Source organism: Schistocerca cancellata, chromosome 8 (assembly GCF_023864275.1).
Source record: "Schistocerca cancellata isolate TAMUIC-IGC-003103 chromosome 8, iqSchCanc2.1, whole genome shotgun sequence".
Taxonomy (NCBI): domain Eukaryota; kingdom Metazoa; phylum Arthropoda; class Insecta; order Orthoptera; family Acrididae; genus Schistocerca; species Schistocerca cancellata.
This window is the reverse complement of record NC_064633.1, coordinates 221,359,578-221,379,239: the sequence shown is the minus strand read 5'-3', so window position 1 is coordinate 221,379,239 and position 19,662 is coordinate 221,359,578. Positions and strand designations below refer to the sequence as shown.

Here is a 19,662-nt window from a genome sequence, read left to right as displayed (position 1 = left end):
AACAAGAGGAACATCACTGTCTACATAATATTTCGGACAGTGCATGGAATAGAGTGCCTTACAAAAGATTTGGACATCGTTTGCGGGTTACCATGAAATCCTTCTCCCTCTATACTGCTAAATGGTCTCAGGTCCTTAGCACAGATTTCGATGCACTTTTCGGCCACTAAATCTTTGTAATCTTTCAAGATATTTACGGAGTGAGGGAACTGCTTGTCAAATTTGCACAGCCCGCATCTCGAGGTCGTGCGGTAGCGTTCTCACTTCCCACACCCGGGTTCCCGGGTTCGATTCCCGGCGGGGTCAGGGATTTTCTCTGCCTCGTGATGGCTGGGTATTTTGTGCTGTCCTTAGGTTAGTTAGGTTTAAGTAGTTCTAAGTTCTAGGGGACTGATGACCATAGCTGTTAAGTCCCATAGTGCTCAGAGCCATTTGAACCATTTTTTGAAATTTGCACACGTGTCGTAACATACTCGAGGTTCCCGAATAAGTACTTAAGAGCTTTTTACATAGTTTGCATTGAGACACACCTACCGATTTATTTGAAGCGGCCTCATAAGCACACTAAAACGTTTCCCATGCGGCACTTGTGCTCTGTTTCGTTACCAGCACGTATTCGCCAGTTGTCAATTTTTTTTAATCTCACTAAAATTCGACCTATTCATTGTGCTGCCCCCATCGTTGCGATAAATGAACTGCGGGCTAACTACCTGGCTACTCTAGTCACGGTAGCTTGACAGCGCAACCTGTTGTCAGGCGCAGCAAGCTGAGCGGGTCCCGTGAAGCTTGGCAGGCCTGCGGGAAGCCAGGTAGCCCGGGCTTGCGGGAGCCCAAGTCGGCTGCATTACCCACTATGCCTCAGTACACGCGCACTCTTGCGTGTACGTCGAGGCAGGCTGACCTGCATGAATGGTTGCAGAGGAGCTAGGGGCAAGCAGGCTGCAAGGGGAATTTGTACACCTCTAGTACCAACAGGGCATACACGCCCTTGTCTCACGCTGGAGGAAGGCCACAGAACGGAATGGAGTTTACATGGAAAAATAGGATGTGTACATAAAACACCATTCTTTCCTGTGTGTAGTTATTATGTTCAATAAAGAATTGTTGTTGAAAAAAATGTGGTGCATTACTTTCTGAGCAAACCCCATACATTTTAACCAAACAAGATATTTATGTGTTTTGCTTTTCTTTATATACAGATGTATCCCTGAAGATGTGGCTCTAACACCATGAAACTAGTAGGATAATAAATAAATATTTATCCTACAGCTGAAGCAGTCTTTTTCCTCATGACGTTTGACTGTTCGAAAGAAATTCAGCCTTCTTTGTTGTTCTGTTTCCTCAAAGGACCTCTGGTATTATCATCTCATCTGTGTTGCTCAGCATCTTAAAAACTGTACGGCAAAACTCCAGAAAATTTTAAACCTTTTGACTCCCTAACAAATGTTGAGATCACCTTCTTTTGCATTATGTGCAACACTCACACCAATTCACCGGCTTTGGCTTCAACATCAAATCTGCTTCCTTGCAGTGGTTGTGTCTTGAAGTCTGCCTTTAAAAGTTTCCAATCGCTTGGTATAGATTGCACAGCTACTCAAATGGAATTTTAGCTTCAAAGTCATTATCTGCACCTTTAATTGAGAAGTAAATGAGATTATGGTTACTTCTTGTAAGTCCGTCACACACCTTTCAGTTTGCAATGTGGTGACATTCTCAAATTTGCGAGGCTAAGATCTATATTTGTTGCCAAACCTGTGCAATTTTGGAAAGCTGGCTGGTGGAAAGGCCTATTAATGACATGAAGGCCAAGTTCTTGCATAGAGTCCTGAAGCCGAGATTCCTTTTTCATCAATTACTCTGTTATGCCACAATGTTGATTTTGCCTCTGCATCCAATATGATAATGTGTCTATTGTGCTGACCCAGTATTTCTGCTGTTTTTAAATTTTCTATATGTGATTGTATCATCTGACAGTATCGAAAATATTGATCAGTTATGCAAATTTTTTGTAAGGCAGTCATTATTTCTATTGTCACCATGTGTTTATCACACAGCTGATGTATCTTTGTCACTGTTGTCTTTATCTAGCACCACAATAGCAGCCATTGGATATGACCTGGTGTTATGATGTGTGCTGTAACAGGAATGTCGGGTAATGTCCTATTCCTGGAATATGACTCCTGTATACATAGTATGTGCAAGTCCATCTCCTCCAACACTTTTCTGAGTTCTTGCATCACCATGGCATCTCACATCACATTTAACTGGCATATTTTAATCATCTCTTTCTGTTCCATTTCTGTTGGGGTGTGAGGTGATTGTACGCAAATGCTAAGAGAACATAGTGAGCACACAGCTGTCAAGCCTTTCTAATACAGTAGTATAGCTTTCACATATAGTATTGGTCTTTAATATACATCATACAAATGTGCCACAGGACGTATACGCGGGCAAGGGAAAAAAATTCCCAGATTTCCCAGTTAAAAAAACACTTTCTCCAGAGTGAAACCACCATGTTAAGTGACAGTACAGTATATTTTCCCTCGGAACTGTAAAACTTATCAATCCTTTGAATGGTTATGATTTTATACACGGGTATAGAATTTTCCAGCACTTAAGAAAACGAAATTCAGGGGGAAAAAAAGATGTTTTGGATAGATCTTTGATGTGCAGCAACATGTACGCTGCATATTTTCGTATTACAAAAAGATAAATTCGAATTGCACCAAACACTGCATGTTACTTTCCAAAGAATTGAAATCGAAATTGCGATGTGCTTTTGTAAGCCAGTCATAGCTCACGTCACGTGATCTCGTTAGCTGATGACAGCAGATATTCAGAGCATAGGACATGTGATGTAGTCATCCAATTACAACATCACTTAAGTAGCCCATGCACACGAATAGGAAAAGTTGATGGCTTAAATTAAAACATAGTGTTGCTATAAGAAAAGAAAAGCTTTCACATATAATATTGGTCTCGAAGATTAATAAGCTGCAAGAGAAGCTATGCTTTCACATATAATGTTGATCTTTTTTGTGCATGTTACACTTAAGATACATCACACAAATGTGCCAGTAAAATTTTTATTAACAACATAAATGTCCGATATCTGGGCTTAAAATTCTTCTAAACGGCTCATCATCAAAGAGTTGACTGTTAAATGAGAGTCAAATGCTATGTGATTTAAAAAATTCATCGTACATTCTCGCACATGGTTCAACTTGCGTAAAAGGAAATTTACTTTGAAAGTAATGCTTTTCAAATCACCATTCACAATATTTTCCTGTGACCTGTCAGAAATAGGTTCATTTCAGCAGTTGCCAGAGAGTACAAGATAACAGGCACCACCACGCTTGCGCAGCTACAACAATGTAGGAAGTCCATGTGTTTGTACATGTAAAATGTTGAATGGTCTTACATTTTACATTATTTCATAAAAGAAACAACACATCAGAGGATACTCCAAGAGCATCGCAATTTTGTGAGCCATACTAAAATGTCCATACTTAAAGTGCACATTCATATGTCTAGATTCCCAATGAAATAGGCCTCGACCTGATATTAAGCTTTTCAGTGTGGTTTTCAGGGCGTAAATCATCTTGGAGTACCAGTACTGTATTATCTCATGTTTGCTTCTTTATTATGGCATAATGCCATAAATGCTAGGAGATGAAAATGTGCACCTGAAACACAGCAAACAGTAGTGTGCTAGCCAGTAGTGTGGAATTAAACACTTCATTTCAAATACATGTCTGCCTCAGTGGAAAAGATTAATAAAAGCCAAATTTCTCTAGCATTCCAACAAAAATAGCTTTGTTGTTCTGCAAGACAATTAATGCTTGACTGTCAGAAAGGTGTAAATAAAATAAAATCTGAAACTAATAACATATTTTGGCCTTCCATAATTATGTGAATGTATTTTAATTCACTTGACAGATCCCTGCCATGGAAATCCGTTTTGTTTTCATTTGATGTGAGAGCAGTAAACGGAGAGGAAACAGCAAAATCACTACATGTAAACAAGGGTCACGTGGAGACTACCCATCTCCCCACTATAATTCAGACTGCTCTGCACATCAGCCCCGGATCTACAATATTTCCGAACCTCGGCAATACTGGATAGTGGCACCCTCTCCCTCAAGTGTTTGAGATATGACATCAAAAATTTAAAAAATCGAATTTTAAAACATATGTTCATTTTGTAGGCACATCTTTCTGAAGAGTCTGATACACAAAATGTATGTGTTTGAGGAACTGTAAGGCATATTATTTGGTCTTAAGTGTGCCAAAGCGTAGTGCCATGCCTCTCCACACAGCATTCTACTATTGCACATCAATGTATTTTGCTCTGTGGAATTGAAACGTGTATATTTTGTAATGGATGCTATCAAACTATATTCAGGACAGTGGAAATTAAAATGTCCTGTGGTGCCTCTCCTCCTCCCAGTTGGCCGGTTTGACATCCTGCCACCCCACCCAGCCCCCTCCCTCTCCCTCTCCCTCTCTCTCTCTCTCTCTCTCTCTCTCTCTCTCTCTCTCCCTCTGTCTGTCTGTCTCTCTCTCTCTCTCTTTCTCTCTTTTTAAGCCACACTCGCAATTAATACTGAATGGGATTATTTTTACTCGCAAGAACAAGAACTCTTCAGAAAATCTGCACACACTATTGCCTGTTAGCTAATAACGTGCTGTTTTGTGTGACATAAAATTAAATATAGGGTATATAAAACCAGTATAGACAAGAGACAAACAAAACAGTACACATTTATCCAGTTCTTAGCTCCTAGCATTTTTTCTCTCTAATGTTGCTACAGCTTTACATGGCGTGTTTTCCTTTCTGCAAAAGAATCTATTACCACATCAAAGTTCATCAAACATTTTGCTACACGAAAAATGAAATTGTCATTGTCTAATGCTGAAAAAGCTGTTAATACAAATAGTACCCAAGATTGGTGTGGTTTCTCAATTTGAGTATGTCTATTTTGTCACTGTCTGCTATATAAAACAAAATAGGCCTTTTTATTATTGCAGCAATTGTAACACACACCAAATAAATGAGACTATTTTGGCACAAATCATCATTTTTATAACACGACAGGATATAATTCACAAAGTACCAATATTCAATACCTATTAGGCCTACTACAAGCAAAAAGCTTTATGTTAGGAAATAGTTTCAGATTTCAATCATACACTCCAGTTTCTCAAGCATGAGATTGAAAAGTAGTAGTACAAAATTTTTATATAAATTTGGAATCATCATTTTCTTCCATAATTTGTGTGATGTCCCCGTTTCTTCTCCTTCCTCATTCTAACAAACAATCTTGTCATCACTAATTCTGTAACTGTTCCTGCCATTTTCAAAACTTATTGTCCGGTTAACTTCACTGACCTTGCCAGAATCACCAGTTTAGTTAGCCCACGATTATTCTCCGGTTAGGCGTTGTTACATGTTCATACAATGCGTTTTCTGTGCTACATCCAGAATAGAACTTCAGTGGCTGCTAGCCAGGAACTGTATAACTGGCCCTTACTAGTGTAGCGAAATAGCCAAAAACTTTCTGGCAAAGTTTCATTTTCTTGGATACACCAAGAAGATAATAAATAATCTTTTTTTACCTGTTCTTCCTGTTAGTCGTTCCACTCTGGTAGTCTGAATCTATGGATTTCGCTAGTAATTATAACAATGCTGATCATTCGCAAACCCAATCAACCACATAATCAGAAAGTGATTGGTATTCACCTGTCCGGCTTTACTCCGCCCAGCTCGTATAGCCCCATCCACTTTTGTCTGCAGGAAAGTTTATTTCTAGATGCACTGGGGATTCCCCTGACAGAGACATCACATACACTACACACACATTCAAGAATCAACTCATGATTCATTCAGAAACCAGCTTAGAATATGTTCGAAAACCAAAAGGGAAGCATTTCAAAATCATATGAAAATCGATAAACCAACGTGTGCTGATTGCTAGGCGCTTTGTGAAATAAGGTTTTCTTTTTCCTTGAGAATATGAATTTGGAGCCCTCTCCTCTTCCACCCCCCCCCCCCTAATATTTCCACTGCATCGGATACCTCAGTTTGATCCCCCCCCCCCTTCCACTGCCTCCTAGATCTGGACCTGCTGCGCATGCGTGAATCTGGCAGCTTGGATGCACCAGTAAAATTTTTCCCAGTAGCATTTAGCTGCTTGCTGCGACTGCTTACAAAGCCAACAGCCACATTTCTGCAGCCAGAAGCAGGAGAAGGTACTACTCATACGCGACTCAACTGCACGTGCACACGAACCCGCTCGTAACTGCTAAAACGAATCTAATGTTAACAGTTGGGACATCATGCTCATCAGAAGCAAATTCTTGTTATGAAGCATTGCATAGTCTTCCTAAAGCCTTTGAAACATTTTGCTGTTGGCAGACACTTGTATGAGCACTGTGTTTTGTTGTATATGGCGCATTACGTTTGCAATTTAAGTTTTATTTTTTTCATTTTTTCTCTCATTCATGTTTTATTGCTGCAGTATTATTCTGCAATAGTGGGATACAGTAATATCCTTTGTTAGAGTATCGGTTCTTACCAGTCGAAATTATAAAAATTTAACTGAAAACTAAAACCATGAAAACTTCCCGGAATTCTAAAAAATTCCCGGGTTTTTCCCGGATCTCCAAGTTTTCTTGGGTCATATACACCCTGGCTGGAAGAGGTGTCGGGGCTCAGTAGATAGTGCCTCGGAGGGACACGCAGGTTTGCTAGCTAGGACTGTGGGAGGGAGAGGGATGGCATGTGTGCTGGCAGCACTCTAGTCAGCAAAGATGTTGCAAGAAGACTGATAATAGGTGCTAAATCAAGTGCGCCTATCAGGAGAGGGACCAAAGACAGACGTGCAAGCAATGTGCTGCCAACACCCTCTCGACCGCCAGTCGAGGGCCCAGCCAGACACAGACAGAGACAGTCGCAGTCAGCTCAGTTACTATTCTAGTTGGTATCTGACAGTTCACGTCACTGGCTACGAGAGTGTAATGTTTACAGCTGGACTTGTACTTTACCAGCAGTGAGGCTAATGTGGACTATTGCAGAAGAACTTGTACCACAACAACCTGTTTAAAGAAGTAGTTTCTTGTTCTTATGAATAAAGAACACTGTTAACACATGTGTGCTGTTGTGTTGTAGAAAGGGGATACCGGCCACCAAAAATCCTCTCCCTTGCTACACCTGGTACGAAACTCTACAGTGGTAATGACGATACAAAAGCAGCAACGAGGAAATGTCAGTGCAGATCAAAGTTCATCAACTTGGCCAAAGATTTCGTTTGCTTCTCTTGTGTTTTAGCTTGCAGGGATGCTCATTTTGCTAATTTGTTGTTGTGTTCTTTCCTGCATTCCAGGAGGGTAGCCGCAGAACTAATCAAATTTCTTTTTTCAGAGACTTTGCTTGCTATTTTGCTATAAAGTATTTGCGTGAACCATTGCTACCCCACTCCCTCCACCCGTGCCCCCATGCCTCAGCAGCAAACAACCAATGTGACAGATCTAACAGCAGCTTTTCAGTTTCAGAACCAACAGACTGCTGCCTTGCTGACAACAGTACAACAACTACTGGCTGCACAAGCGGCCTCGGCCACACAACAGGCGACAAATCAGCTCAATAAGTGCTGCCGACCATTATACCAATGTTCCAGCAATTTAGTGACATAGAAGAGGAATGGCTCGAATACCTCTCATAGTTCCAAGCACATTGTCAAGTTCGTTGTGCTGAAGGTACTGTAAAGCTACAATACTATCTTTTGATTGCAGGGACCCCAATGTTCAGGTTAATACAAAAACTATTTCCAACAGCATCTCCTGATGAACTCAGTTATGACCCAGTAATCGCTGCATTAACTCAATACTATGACCAGCAAGTTCAAATAGCTGCAGCCAGATATCAGTTTTTTCACTTGAGAAAAAGCTGAAGAGACATATCGTCAGTGGTACACAGAATTAACGGACATGACTAGCAAGTGTAAATTTAAGTGTAGTTGTGGCAACTTTTACAGTGATTTAATGGTTAGGGATGCAATAACATTCAATGTCCCAGAAACTAGAATATGGGAACAGATCCTAAAGTACTCTGATCCATCATTTCCCCAAGTACTGCAAATCTTAGAGCAATTTGATTCGGGTGCCACAGCAGCCAATAAGTTTGACCAGGCCCTGATTTGTCGGGTCAAGTTGCCCATTGCTCACGACCGCAGCAAGCAGTCATAACAACGAGAGCATACACAGCTACACAGACAGCCACACAGACATGTAAACAGACCTGTGAGCTTAGTGAAATGTTGCCCTAGATGTTTTTCTCACCATAAAAGACAGGATTGCCCATCACGTAATGCAACATGTTACACATGTGGAAAAAAAGGCCATGTCCAAGCAATTTGTTTGCAACAGCACAAAAACGCCAATTTTGCCCGCTCCCAGAAAAACAGACTCATGTACATGCAGTAAATACTGCATTTTCAAAAACTACAACAGGGTCTCACAAAAGTAAGATTAAGGTTGTGCCTCCTACTCACCCTAGTGCTGTGCAATGGTGTTCAAACAAACTTTTTGTCTCATTACGCATTGCAGGCCATTGACTTTCAGTTACACACAGGTGCCTCAATAACTTTGCTAAATCATGACACGTACAAACAGTTAGGCTCACCATGCCTTTCTAAATCTAGCAAGCACCTCACTGCTTACAACAGACAGGAAATTCCAGTGCTTGGACAGTGCATTTTGCCTGCACTTACAAATCTCACACTAGGACATTGAATTTTACTATGTTGAAGTCAAGACGCAGTGAGAACATTTTTGGTTTAGATGCCTTTGCTTTGTTAGGCCTTAGCATCCAAGAAAACGAACTTTCCCTATCAGCTTGTGATCCGAACGCTAATGTAGCTACCTTGCTTAAAGAATTTCCTGAACTATTTCCAGACATAATGAGTTAAACTAATAACTTCGTAGTGCATGTTACACTGAAAGACAATGCACAGACTAAGTTTTTCCAAGACTGCTCCGTTCCAATTGCTTTAAGAGAAAAACTAGCCACTGAATTGAAAGAATTGCAAGATAATGGTGTAATTGTTCCCATTCAAGCTCGTCAATGGGCAAGGGCACTAGTTTTGTTGCCTAAGCCTTCTGGTCGCATTTGCATGTGTGTTGACTTCAAGTCTACACTCCACCTATAGACAGTAACTGACACTTATCCGATACCTCGCCCTGAGGAACTCGTGGAAAGGCTTGGCATAGGACATTACTTTTCTAAGACAGATTTTCATGATGCCTACTTGCAAGTTCCATTGGATGAAGAATAACAGAAGGTTTTCATTGTAAACACACACTTAGGACTGTTCAAGTATTTGCGTTTGCCCTCTGACAGTGCTTCCGAACCCACCATTTATCAAGGTTTCTTGGAACAGCTGACTGCCGATGTGCCATTTTGTTCAAACTACCTTATCGATATTGTCATCTCAGGTCATACACCAGAGGAACACTTTGCTAATTTGTGTACGCTTTTTCAAATGTTGTCAGAAGAGGGACTCAAGTGTCATCTCAAAAAGTGTGACTTTTTTCAAACTGAACTATAATATTTAGATCATGTGGTAAACAGTCAGGGAGTGCACCCACTCCAATCTCATCTGCTTGCAATCTGTGACCTGCCTGTTCCTCACAATGTGTCTGAACTGCAGTCAGTAATAGGCAAGATGACATACTACATTCGGTTCATTATGAATGCCGCTCAGATTGCGACTCCATTGCATCACTTGCATTGGAAAAGGTATCTTTGTGCAGACTAAAGACTGTCAAGACACCTTTCAGAAACTCAAAAATGCCTTGTTTAGTGACAGATGTTTAGTGCATTTTGACCCTGCCCAGCCAGTAGTTTTCCAAGTCGACGCCTCTTCCTACAGAATCAGTTCTGTGCTTTTGCACAGAATTGGTGCACAAGATAGACCTATTGCTTTTGCCTCAAAGCTGTTAAGTCAAACTCAGCACAATTATTATCAAACTGAAAAAGCAGCTCTCGCTATGTATCGTGTGACAAAATTCCATCACTATTTATATGGTCGCAAGTTCTATTTAGTGACCGCTCACAAGCCTTTACAGTCCTTGTTTCATCAGTCAAAGCCAGTTCTCACACGCACTGCCCAAAAATTGTAATAATGGGATTTGTTGCCTTCACAACATCAGTATGAAATTGTGTACAGACCTACAGCAAAGCAAAGCAATGCAGATGCCTTTTCTTGCCTTCGATTGGCCTAGACTCTGATTTTCATGCATCTGCTGCACCTTGCTGCCAAATCAGCATCCAGAACTCAGTGGTGCACTGATATTTTGCAAGTCAGCATAACCTTTCTCTTTAATAGGGTCTGGCTCTAGTTCAAACTGACAGTGGACAATCACGTGTACTTATTCCCAAAGTGTAACAAAAGGATGGGTTCCAACTGCTCCACCAAGGACATTGGGGAATTGTTCGCACTAAACAGTTATCACAATGGCACTGTACTTGGCAGGGCGTGGATCCCCACATTGAACAGATGATGTCACAAAGTTGCACATGTGCAGAAAACCTATTCGCTCCACCATAGATATCTGCAGCTTGGCCTAATACTCAATCACCATGGCAACGAGTGCACATAGACTTTGCAGGACCATTTTGGAACACTCATTGGCTCACAGCGGTAGAATCTTTTAGCAAGTTTCCATTTTCTGTGCCTATGGCTTCTACCACATCATGTAGTACCATTCAAGTGCTGTCCGCATTTTGCATAGAATGTTTGCCAGAAGTACTTGTGTCGGACAATGGACCACAGTTCACTTCATGTGATTGTGAACAAAATGGCATTTGTCATCTAACAAGTGCTCCGTTTCACCTGCAGTCCAAAAGCGAAGCAGAATGCTTGGTACACACTTTCAAGCAACAGACAGCCAAGCTTTGCACCACCCACACAAGGGAAGAGGCACTGCAACTCCTTCTCGTCTCCTATTGCTCCCACCCACGAGACGGACCATCGCCAGCAGAACTTCTGAACAGCAACAGCCATCGGACACTGCTACACTTGCTACACCCACCGCACCATCCGGTGTCACCAATGGTCCACAAGTATCGCTTTGCCCCACACAATCTCATTATTTTCAGGGTTTGTGGCAACCATGGACACTGGGAAAGAGGTGTGATCCAGGAATGCATTGACTCTTTTATGTACTTGATTGCAGGGGCCAATGGCTTGCAGTACCACCACCAGAACCAAATTCGGGCATGGCATTTGCTCCATGATTTTGCTGCTTTTCTTCGCCCAGGTTCACGGCCCCACAGGACCTTGCGGCCTTCGCAGCCATCCGTAGGTGCCACCAGGGCATCCCAGGAAGAGCAGATGAATGATGCACCCTTGCTCCCGCCATCCCCACTCACTGACCCCTTGGATCTAGACCCGCCATCACCGTCACTGTCGCCATCAACACTCCAGGAAACACCTCAGACCTGGAGGTGTGCCCTGGCAGCAGTTTTCCAGATGAAGTTCCTGTTGCCTCGCAAGCCAGATGGCAGGGCAAGACTCCACAGAGGCAAGGACAACACAAAAACTCGTGCATGAGCTATGCATACGACACATATGGGCACCAGAGCCAGTGAGGTGCAGTGCATAATGAAGATGACACTGATATGTGGACTGGTAGGGGCTGACAGAACAGAGGAAGAGGAAACTGATGAGACCCAACAGTTTTCCCTCCCCCTGTCTTGTCACCACTACCCAGTCCACACCACCATGTCACCTTCATCACGCCCTACACATCATGGTTCTGGCATCCCCAACTCCTCTTCCTACCATTATATTACCTAGCCGGCACGTAGAGTCACAGGTCACAGTTTTGTGTGTGTGTGTGTGTGTGTGTGTGTGTGTGTGTGTGTGTGTGTGTGTGTGTGTGTGTGTGTGAGGGGAAGGGGGGGGGGGGCACACTGGCTCATTAACTCAGTGCCTCTGCTATTTGGTGACTGGTCATCTTTACTCCCAAATTATTTACATTCTGCCAGAACTTCCTTTATCACATGTCTTCTTCTTCTTCTGCTACTATAGCCATTTCTTTAATTTGGTACCCCTTTTCCCTCATGAATTCCATAGACTGCCCTTTCCGAGTATATAGGTTAATGTCATTTCACAAGTGTAGTGTTTTATACAAAAGTTACACAACACTGAGTAACTACACTGATAGTACTAAATACTCTCAAATGTGTCTCTCATTTATAAACAGTCAGCAATGGCAAGCTAAGTAACAGGAGAACAAGCTTACATGCATAATTTTAAAAATGCATGTAGTTAGATGAGCACAAAATCCAGACACTGACATCAGAGCACACAAAATCAATGATTACTTCATCACTAGACAATTGAAAAAAAAAAAATAAATAAATAAATAAAATGAAAACTATAATTTTATCAACTGAGGACACAAACTGTACATTAATTAAATCCCTTGGAGTCCTCTGAAGCAATACCTCATCCACAAAGTTGGGTTGAACATTTCCATTTCAAAATAGAGGAATTTATGCACAAGATGATTACCGTTTAAATATTGAAAAGAATTATTGTAGTGGCCATGGACTGAACCCCAAACATTTTTATTATCCAACTAGTCAACTGGCATAATGAATCAATCATTAAAATGGAACAAAATACTGTAAATATCAGTGTATAACACAGAGTTCTAATAACAGATGTGGAAAATGGCATGTAATGAGACAGTAAAATTAATATATTATAAATTTAACCAGAAGATGAATTTAACAAGTTGCAATAATAACTGAGATTTCCAGTTGGTTAAAGATGGACATTACCTTGAGCTCACTGTCAGCACAAAATGCCATTACCAAATAAAAACACACAATTATAGTCAATGCAAATTAATATCTGACTCAGATTCCTAGCACCCCCTTAATTGCAGTCACGAACTTACCACACTTGATAATTTTTTGTATTTTCTTCAATCATCGCCTTAACGTATTCTAGTTCTTCTGTTAAATCTTTGCCTAGATGTTTCAACAGCTCTCTCCTGAAACACAAAATATTCCAATATTTATAAATCAAATAACTTGTTTCATAACAAAGCACTTAGGAAACCACAGCTATATTTCTGTAACCCATGAGACAACTACACTTCTAAGTCAGAAAACCATAAATTAAATTTATATTCACTGAATGCTGTAGTGATAAATCTTATTATAGTTAAAAACATGTTAGCATAAACCAAAAGCTTTTAGTACATTCACAGTTAACACACTTTTCAAAATCGGAATGATAACACTCAAAAATTTTAGACCGAAACTCAAATGTCCTTGAATTATGAGAAACTGTTTCAGTAAAAAACATTACAGGAAAGTTCTGATACAGCACAAATACTTTTGGATTATAGGAGATCACCCACCAAAAAGGCAGATGTGTTGAGCCATCAACACGTGCCCACCAAGTGCCTATCGATAACTCAATGCTTCAGCATTTCAATGAGTGATCTCTAAACCAAAGGTGTTTCACTAACAAACTAAAAAATTTCTGTGTGATGTTACTACCATAGTACAAAACATTTGGTTACCACCATCTGTATGATCTTAATGTAAAGATTCAAAAATTATGAAGTGTAAGCATGTACAAAGGCTGTTCAGTCATTAAAAAAGTAAATAATTTAGAATAATAGTATGATCATACAACATATACCAGAGAGCCCAGTGACCACTAACATAGTGAATATGTACCACCATCAAATAAGCTCTCACTCTACTATGAGAGTGGTTTGGAAAGTTCTTGGAATCACCACAAGAGGTCAGTGTGAGCGCACCAAGTTGTTCACGTGATATTCATTGGACTGTTGCCTGTAAACACATCACGTCAGTGCTCTTGGAAGAGAGCTGTGGCGATGACATGGCTCTGTTGTTGTTATCGCGTAGTGATTCGCGAAGATGGAAAAAAATTTGACATTCTATCAGTGATTAAGTAATTCATAAAGAAAGGAATGAAAGCAGAGGACATTCATGTGATTTCCATAATACACTGTGAGACTCTACTCCTTCATATTCAACTGTTGCCAAGTGGACAAATTAATTTAAATTTGGTCAGGAGAGCTTAGATGATGACCCGCACAGGGGTCAGCCAAGATGTGTCACTACTCCAGAAATCAGTGCAAAAGTGCACAAAATGATTATGGAGGATCATCGATTAAAAGTGTGTGAAATTACTCACGCTTGCCAGATGTCATCTGAAGGGTATATCACGTTTTAACTGAAGAATTAGAAATGAAAAAATTATCTGCAGGATGGGTTCCGCAACACTTGATACCTGATGCTGGATCAAAAACACACGAGAATGGACATATTGCAACAATATTTGGCCGGTTTTAGGAGAAACGAACAAGATTTTTTTGCGCTGGTTTGTGACCACAGATGAAACTTGGGTGCACTACTATACCCCACAGACAAAACAATGGTCAAAGCAATGGAAAAATGCCGATTCTCCGCCACAAAAGGATGCAAAGACAATTCGTTCGGTGGGAAAGGTCATGGCATCAGCGTTCTGGGATGCGAAGGGGATTTTGTTTGTAGATTATCTCCCCACTGGCCGAACAATTACTGGGGAATACTATGTTAACACCTGAAAAAAAAAAAAAAAAAAAAAAAAAAAAAAAAAAAAAAAAAAAAAAAAAAAAAAAAGATATACAAAGGTTTAGCAAGGAAGAAATTCATCTTCCATCAACACAATGTGTGCACGCACACATGTGCCATGGCCATAGCAAAATTGCACAAACTAAGGTATGAATTGTTGCCACACCTGCCTTATTATAGCTCTGTCAGACTTCCATCTCTTCCCAAAACTGAAAACTTTTCCTTGGTGAACGATGATTCACTTCAAACGAAGGATTGATAGCTGGAGTTGACAACTATTTTGCAGGCCTGGAGGAAACTCATTTGCAAAATGGGATCAGGGCACTGGATCATTATTGGACCAAGTGCATTAATCTACAAGGAGATTACAATGAAAAACAAAAAAAAAACAAAAAAAAACAAAAAAAAGGTTTCAATGATGTAAGTACTTCTTTTCTATTCTGTTCCGAGAACTTTTCAAACCACCCTCGTATCTTGTAGAGATAGACTGGATAGCTCCTTAAAAGCTAGGAGGAACTCCAAAGATAACTCCTGAGGTAAATTTGGCTCCTGACTTTGAATAAGCAACTGGTCTATGAAAGGAAAGCTACAAACCCAAATCCAAGCCCTCCAGAATGGAAGCTGCCAACAGGCTACCAATCATTCTATAGAATTAAAAGACACAAACACTGTGGGACTCTGCTCCTTCATATTCAACTGGAACACAGGATACTATTTCAAGTGTAATGATGGACAATGGTCTAGACTACAATTAGGAATGTTTTATGTAGTAGGCTATATTTGCGGGTCTTATTTTTCTTGTAATCGATTTTTGTGTTCCATTACACCATCTTCAGGCCCCTCTATACCAGGTGACCTAGATACTGGATAATCATTATTATATAAGTCAGAGGGTATAATTAAATTGACATCTGTGCTGAACATATCACTGGTTAGCAATGACAACAGCAATGGTTAAACAAGCACTGCAAAATATTTAGCATAAACTCAATATATGTATCAGTATTTCTGTGTGAGATACAGTTTAATACTGTACTTTACAGATTATAAGATGCACTTTTTTCTTTGAACAACTGCCTCCAAAATTCAGGTGCATCTTATACTCAAAATTAATATCAAAATGTCCAATGTTTGACTTAAAACTCCCAACAATCTGAAAAATGGCCACATATTCAATGTCGTCGGAATCACACCTCTATTTGGCAACACTGGATTCGACTGGCAGCAGCAGGGCACTGATGCGAGGAACATGAGTTAAAGGGATTCAGAGGCTTGCTAATGCTGTCTCCCTCCCACCCCACCATCACAAACCCAGAACACTGTCTAGCCTATGATGCATCACTCCAGTTTACACCACAGAATGTGAACTGAAAGTGATTTGTGTTATCCGTAAAAGTACAATATTTCTGTTAGTAGCTAGTTTCGTAATGGAAAAAATTAAAAGGTATTCATACGATGCAGGCTATAAATTGAAAGTAATTGCATATGCAAAAGAACATAGAAACAGAGCAGCTGAGCAGCATTTTGGCCCTCCACCGACAGAAAAAAAAACCGTTCGCGATTGGTGGGCTAGCAAAAGAAGAACTGAAAACAATGAGGAAGACTAAGTACAAAATGGCCAAAACTAGACGATGGAAAATTGAAATGGATTCAAGACCATCAAAATGTCACTGGAATTAATGTAAAAATGATTCAAATACATGTTCATAAGTTAGCACTACAGTGGAACTTAACAGACTTTAATGGTGGAGTTGGTTGGTGCTATAGGTTTATGAAGCATCATGGATTTAGCAAGTGAACCAAAACCAAAATATCTCACAAAATGCCACAAGAGTATGAAGAGTAAATATTACCTTTTCATCACTTTATTATTAAATATCGAAAGAAAACCAGTGTGGAAATAAGCCAAGTAGGGAATATGGACAAAACTCCTCTGACATTTGATATGCCAAGTAATAGAACTGTAGCCATGAAAGATGCTAAAACTGTAACAATAAAAACAGGTGGACATGAAAAAATGCTCTACACTGTTGCCCTTTCAGGTTGTGCTTATGGTACTAAATTTAATCCAATGATCATTTCCAAGTGCAAAACAATGTCAAAACCATCTGAAATACTGCCAGGTGGTGATGTTCATGTACATGACAATGGCTGGGTGGACAAGGCTGGTATGAAATTATGGATAAACAGAGTGTGAGAGAGAAGGAAAGATGATTTATTGAAAAAGATTTCTTTTCTTGGGCTAGATCAGTTTATTAGTCATTTGAAAAATTCTGTGAAAGTGAAACTGAGACACAAAAATCCAGAGCTTGCTGTTATTTCATGAGGACTTACTCCACAATTGTAACCTCTTGATGTCTTGATAAATAAACCATTTAGAGTATATATGAGAGAGGGATGGAACAAATGGACGATGGATGAAACCCGACATGAATTAAAATGACCAACAATCAAACAAGTGTGTCAGTGCATAAACCAAATCATAGTCTAAAGTGAGAGAAGGCATTATTGTTAAATTTTTCAAGAAGTCTGACATAAGAAATGCTCTCAATGGCAGTGAAGACCATCTTATACATGAAGAGAACAATGATGACAACAAAGAGGAGCAAGAATAAGAATAAGAAGAAGATGGAGAAGTCCGGATGATGATTTCCAAGGATTTTAAAGGTCAGTTCAGTTTTTAAAAACTAAGAAATATTTTTAGTCTGGTAATCTAATAATGAAAATGGTGAGTGTTTTTTTTTTTAATTGCTCAGAAATTAAGGTGCATCTTACAGCCCATAGCGTCTTATAATCTGTAAAGTACGGTAGTAGATTCACATGGGCAAGTACATTTCCCAAGATTAAGTGATTGTAATTTTTTTATTTACCTTTTGTTTGTTTAGTGTGGGGGCAGGGGGGGGGGGGGTAAGTTCCTACATGACCAAACTGCTGAGGTCATTGTGCATTATGAACAGATGCTCGATCGTGTTGAAAGATGCAATCGCCATCCCCGAATTGCTCTTCAACAGTGGGAAGCACGAAGGTGCTTAAAATATCAATGTAGGCCTGTGCTGTGATACTGCCATGCAAAACAACAAGGGGTGCAAGCCACCGTCGTGAAAAACATGACCACACCATAACACCACAGCCTCCGAGTTTTACTGTTGGCACTACACACTCTGGCAGATGACGTTCACTGGGCATTTGCCATCCCACACCCTGCCTTCAGATCACCACATTGTATTCCATGATTTGTCACTCCACACAATGTTTTTCCACTGTCCAATCGTCCAATGTTTACGCTCCTTACACAAAGCGAGACATCGTTTGGAATTTACTGGCGTGATGTGTGGCTTATGAGCCGCTGCTCGACCATGAAATCCAGGTTTTCTCACCTCCCGCCTAACTGTCATAGTACTTGCAGTGGATCCTGATGTAGTTTGGAATTCCTGTGTGATGGTCTGGATTGATGTCTGCCTATTACAATTTACAACCCACTTCAACTGTTGGCTGTTTTTGTCAGTCAACAGATGAGGTCGCCCTGTACGCTTTTGTGCTGGAAGTGTCCCTTCAAATTTCCACTTCACTATCACATTGGAAACAGTGGACCTAGTGATGTTGAGGAGTGTGGAAATGTCACGTACAGACGTATGACACAAGCGACACCCATCATTTGGCCACATTCCAAGTCCAAGAGTTCTGTGGAGTGCCCCATTCTGCTCTCTCATGATGTCTAATGACTACTGGGTTGCTGATATGGAGTACCTGACAGTAGGTAGCAGCAAACTGCACCTAATATGAAAAACATATGTTTCTGAGGGTGTCCGGATACTTTTGATCACACAGTGTACAATGCACTTAGATTCTCATTCTTATTAACTCATGCATGATGTTTTAGTACTAATCTCTGTCTTGCATTATAACCCTATCTTCTGCTTTTAAGCTCTCAGGTTTTCAAATCTCACCTAGTGAGTCCACAACAATCAGTCTTTCCATCTCATCCCATCCAGTAAGTCTCTCCTGACCCGGGGTCCTGGCTGACTTTTCCAAACTCTACCCCCTTTCCTAAACTTCACCAATTCTTTTCCTTCACCCCTCTTCCTCCCCCTTCAACCCTTCTGTGAGAAGAAGGAGCCACTGGCTCCAAAAGCTTGCAAACATAATACATTTCATACATGTGTTCTCTGCCAACGCTTTCTTCGTAGATATTTTATCAATCCAATTGTGTTATAGAATACTTTGTGATTTATACGTTTTTTTAATATTAGTATTTGCCAAAGTATCATACTGCATACAAAATAAAACCTCTGGAATAACAAAGAAGTAAGAAGGAAACTCATCACAGTAATAATCATCAACAAAGGAACAAACAAAATAATATTGAAGTAGTATTCAGATGAGGATACTGTAGTGATAGAAATAATTGTGAAATACTTACAACTCTAGAGTGTTGACATGCATTCTGACCTAGAAAGGGACCTACAATTTCCTTTAGGAAAAACTGATAAAATTTTATCTATTAAGAAAGGTGCTGCCACAGATATTCAGGCAAGGTCCAGCATACAGCATGACTCAGTAACCAATGACAGTGGTAAAGAAATGGAAGGATACTTGAGCATCAGAGATTTGTGAATTGTGGTTGCTTGGTTTAATGCTTAAAGAGACCAAACTGCTCCTACCTGGAACAGGCAAATCAACAAAACTCTACACCAACGAAGGCTCTAGTGCACAAAACCCTAGCAAAGAAAACTCCAAGGTCTACCAAAGGTCAACAAAGCCTAGAGAAAGGAACAAGGAAGAAGAAAAAGGGAGAAAGGAAGACGAAGTTCCCATCCAGAGAGCAGCCAGAAGGCCCCAAAGGCAGAACATGCGATGGAGGCATACCCCTCACCACGTACCAGAGGCACAACATCCACTAATACTCCGAAAAGACTGTCGATAGGATGGGACAAGACAAGCAAAGGAAAATAGAGAAAAAACACCATGTCAAACAGAACAAACGAGAAGGGGGA

General features: G+C 40.4%; 1 protein-coding gene across 1 annotated transcript in view; it reads right to left on the bottom strand.

The window, feature by feature from the left end:
- Window positions 1-19,662, bottom strand: part of LOC126094501 (protein farnesyltransferase/geranylgeranyltransferase type-1 subunit alpha) — an 84,259-nt gene that overhangs the window by 21,211 nt on the left and 43,386 nt on the right. Inside the window, exon 3 of the mRNA XM_049908913.1 lies at window positions 12,973-13,068. Coding sequence (XP_049764870.1) covers window positions 12,973-13,068 — 96 coding nt within the window. The remainder of the gene's footprint in view (window positions 1-12,972; window positions 13,069-19,662) is intronic.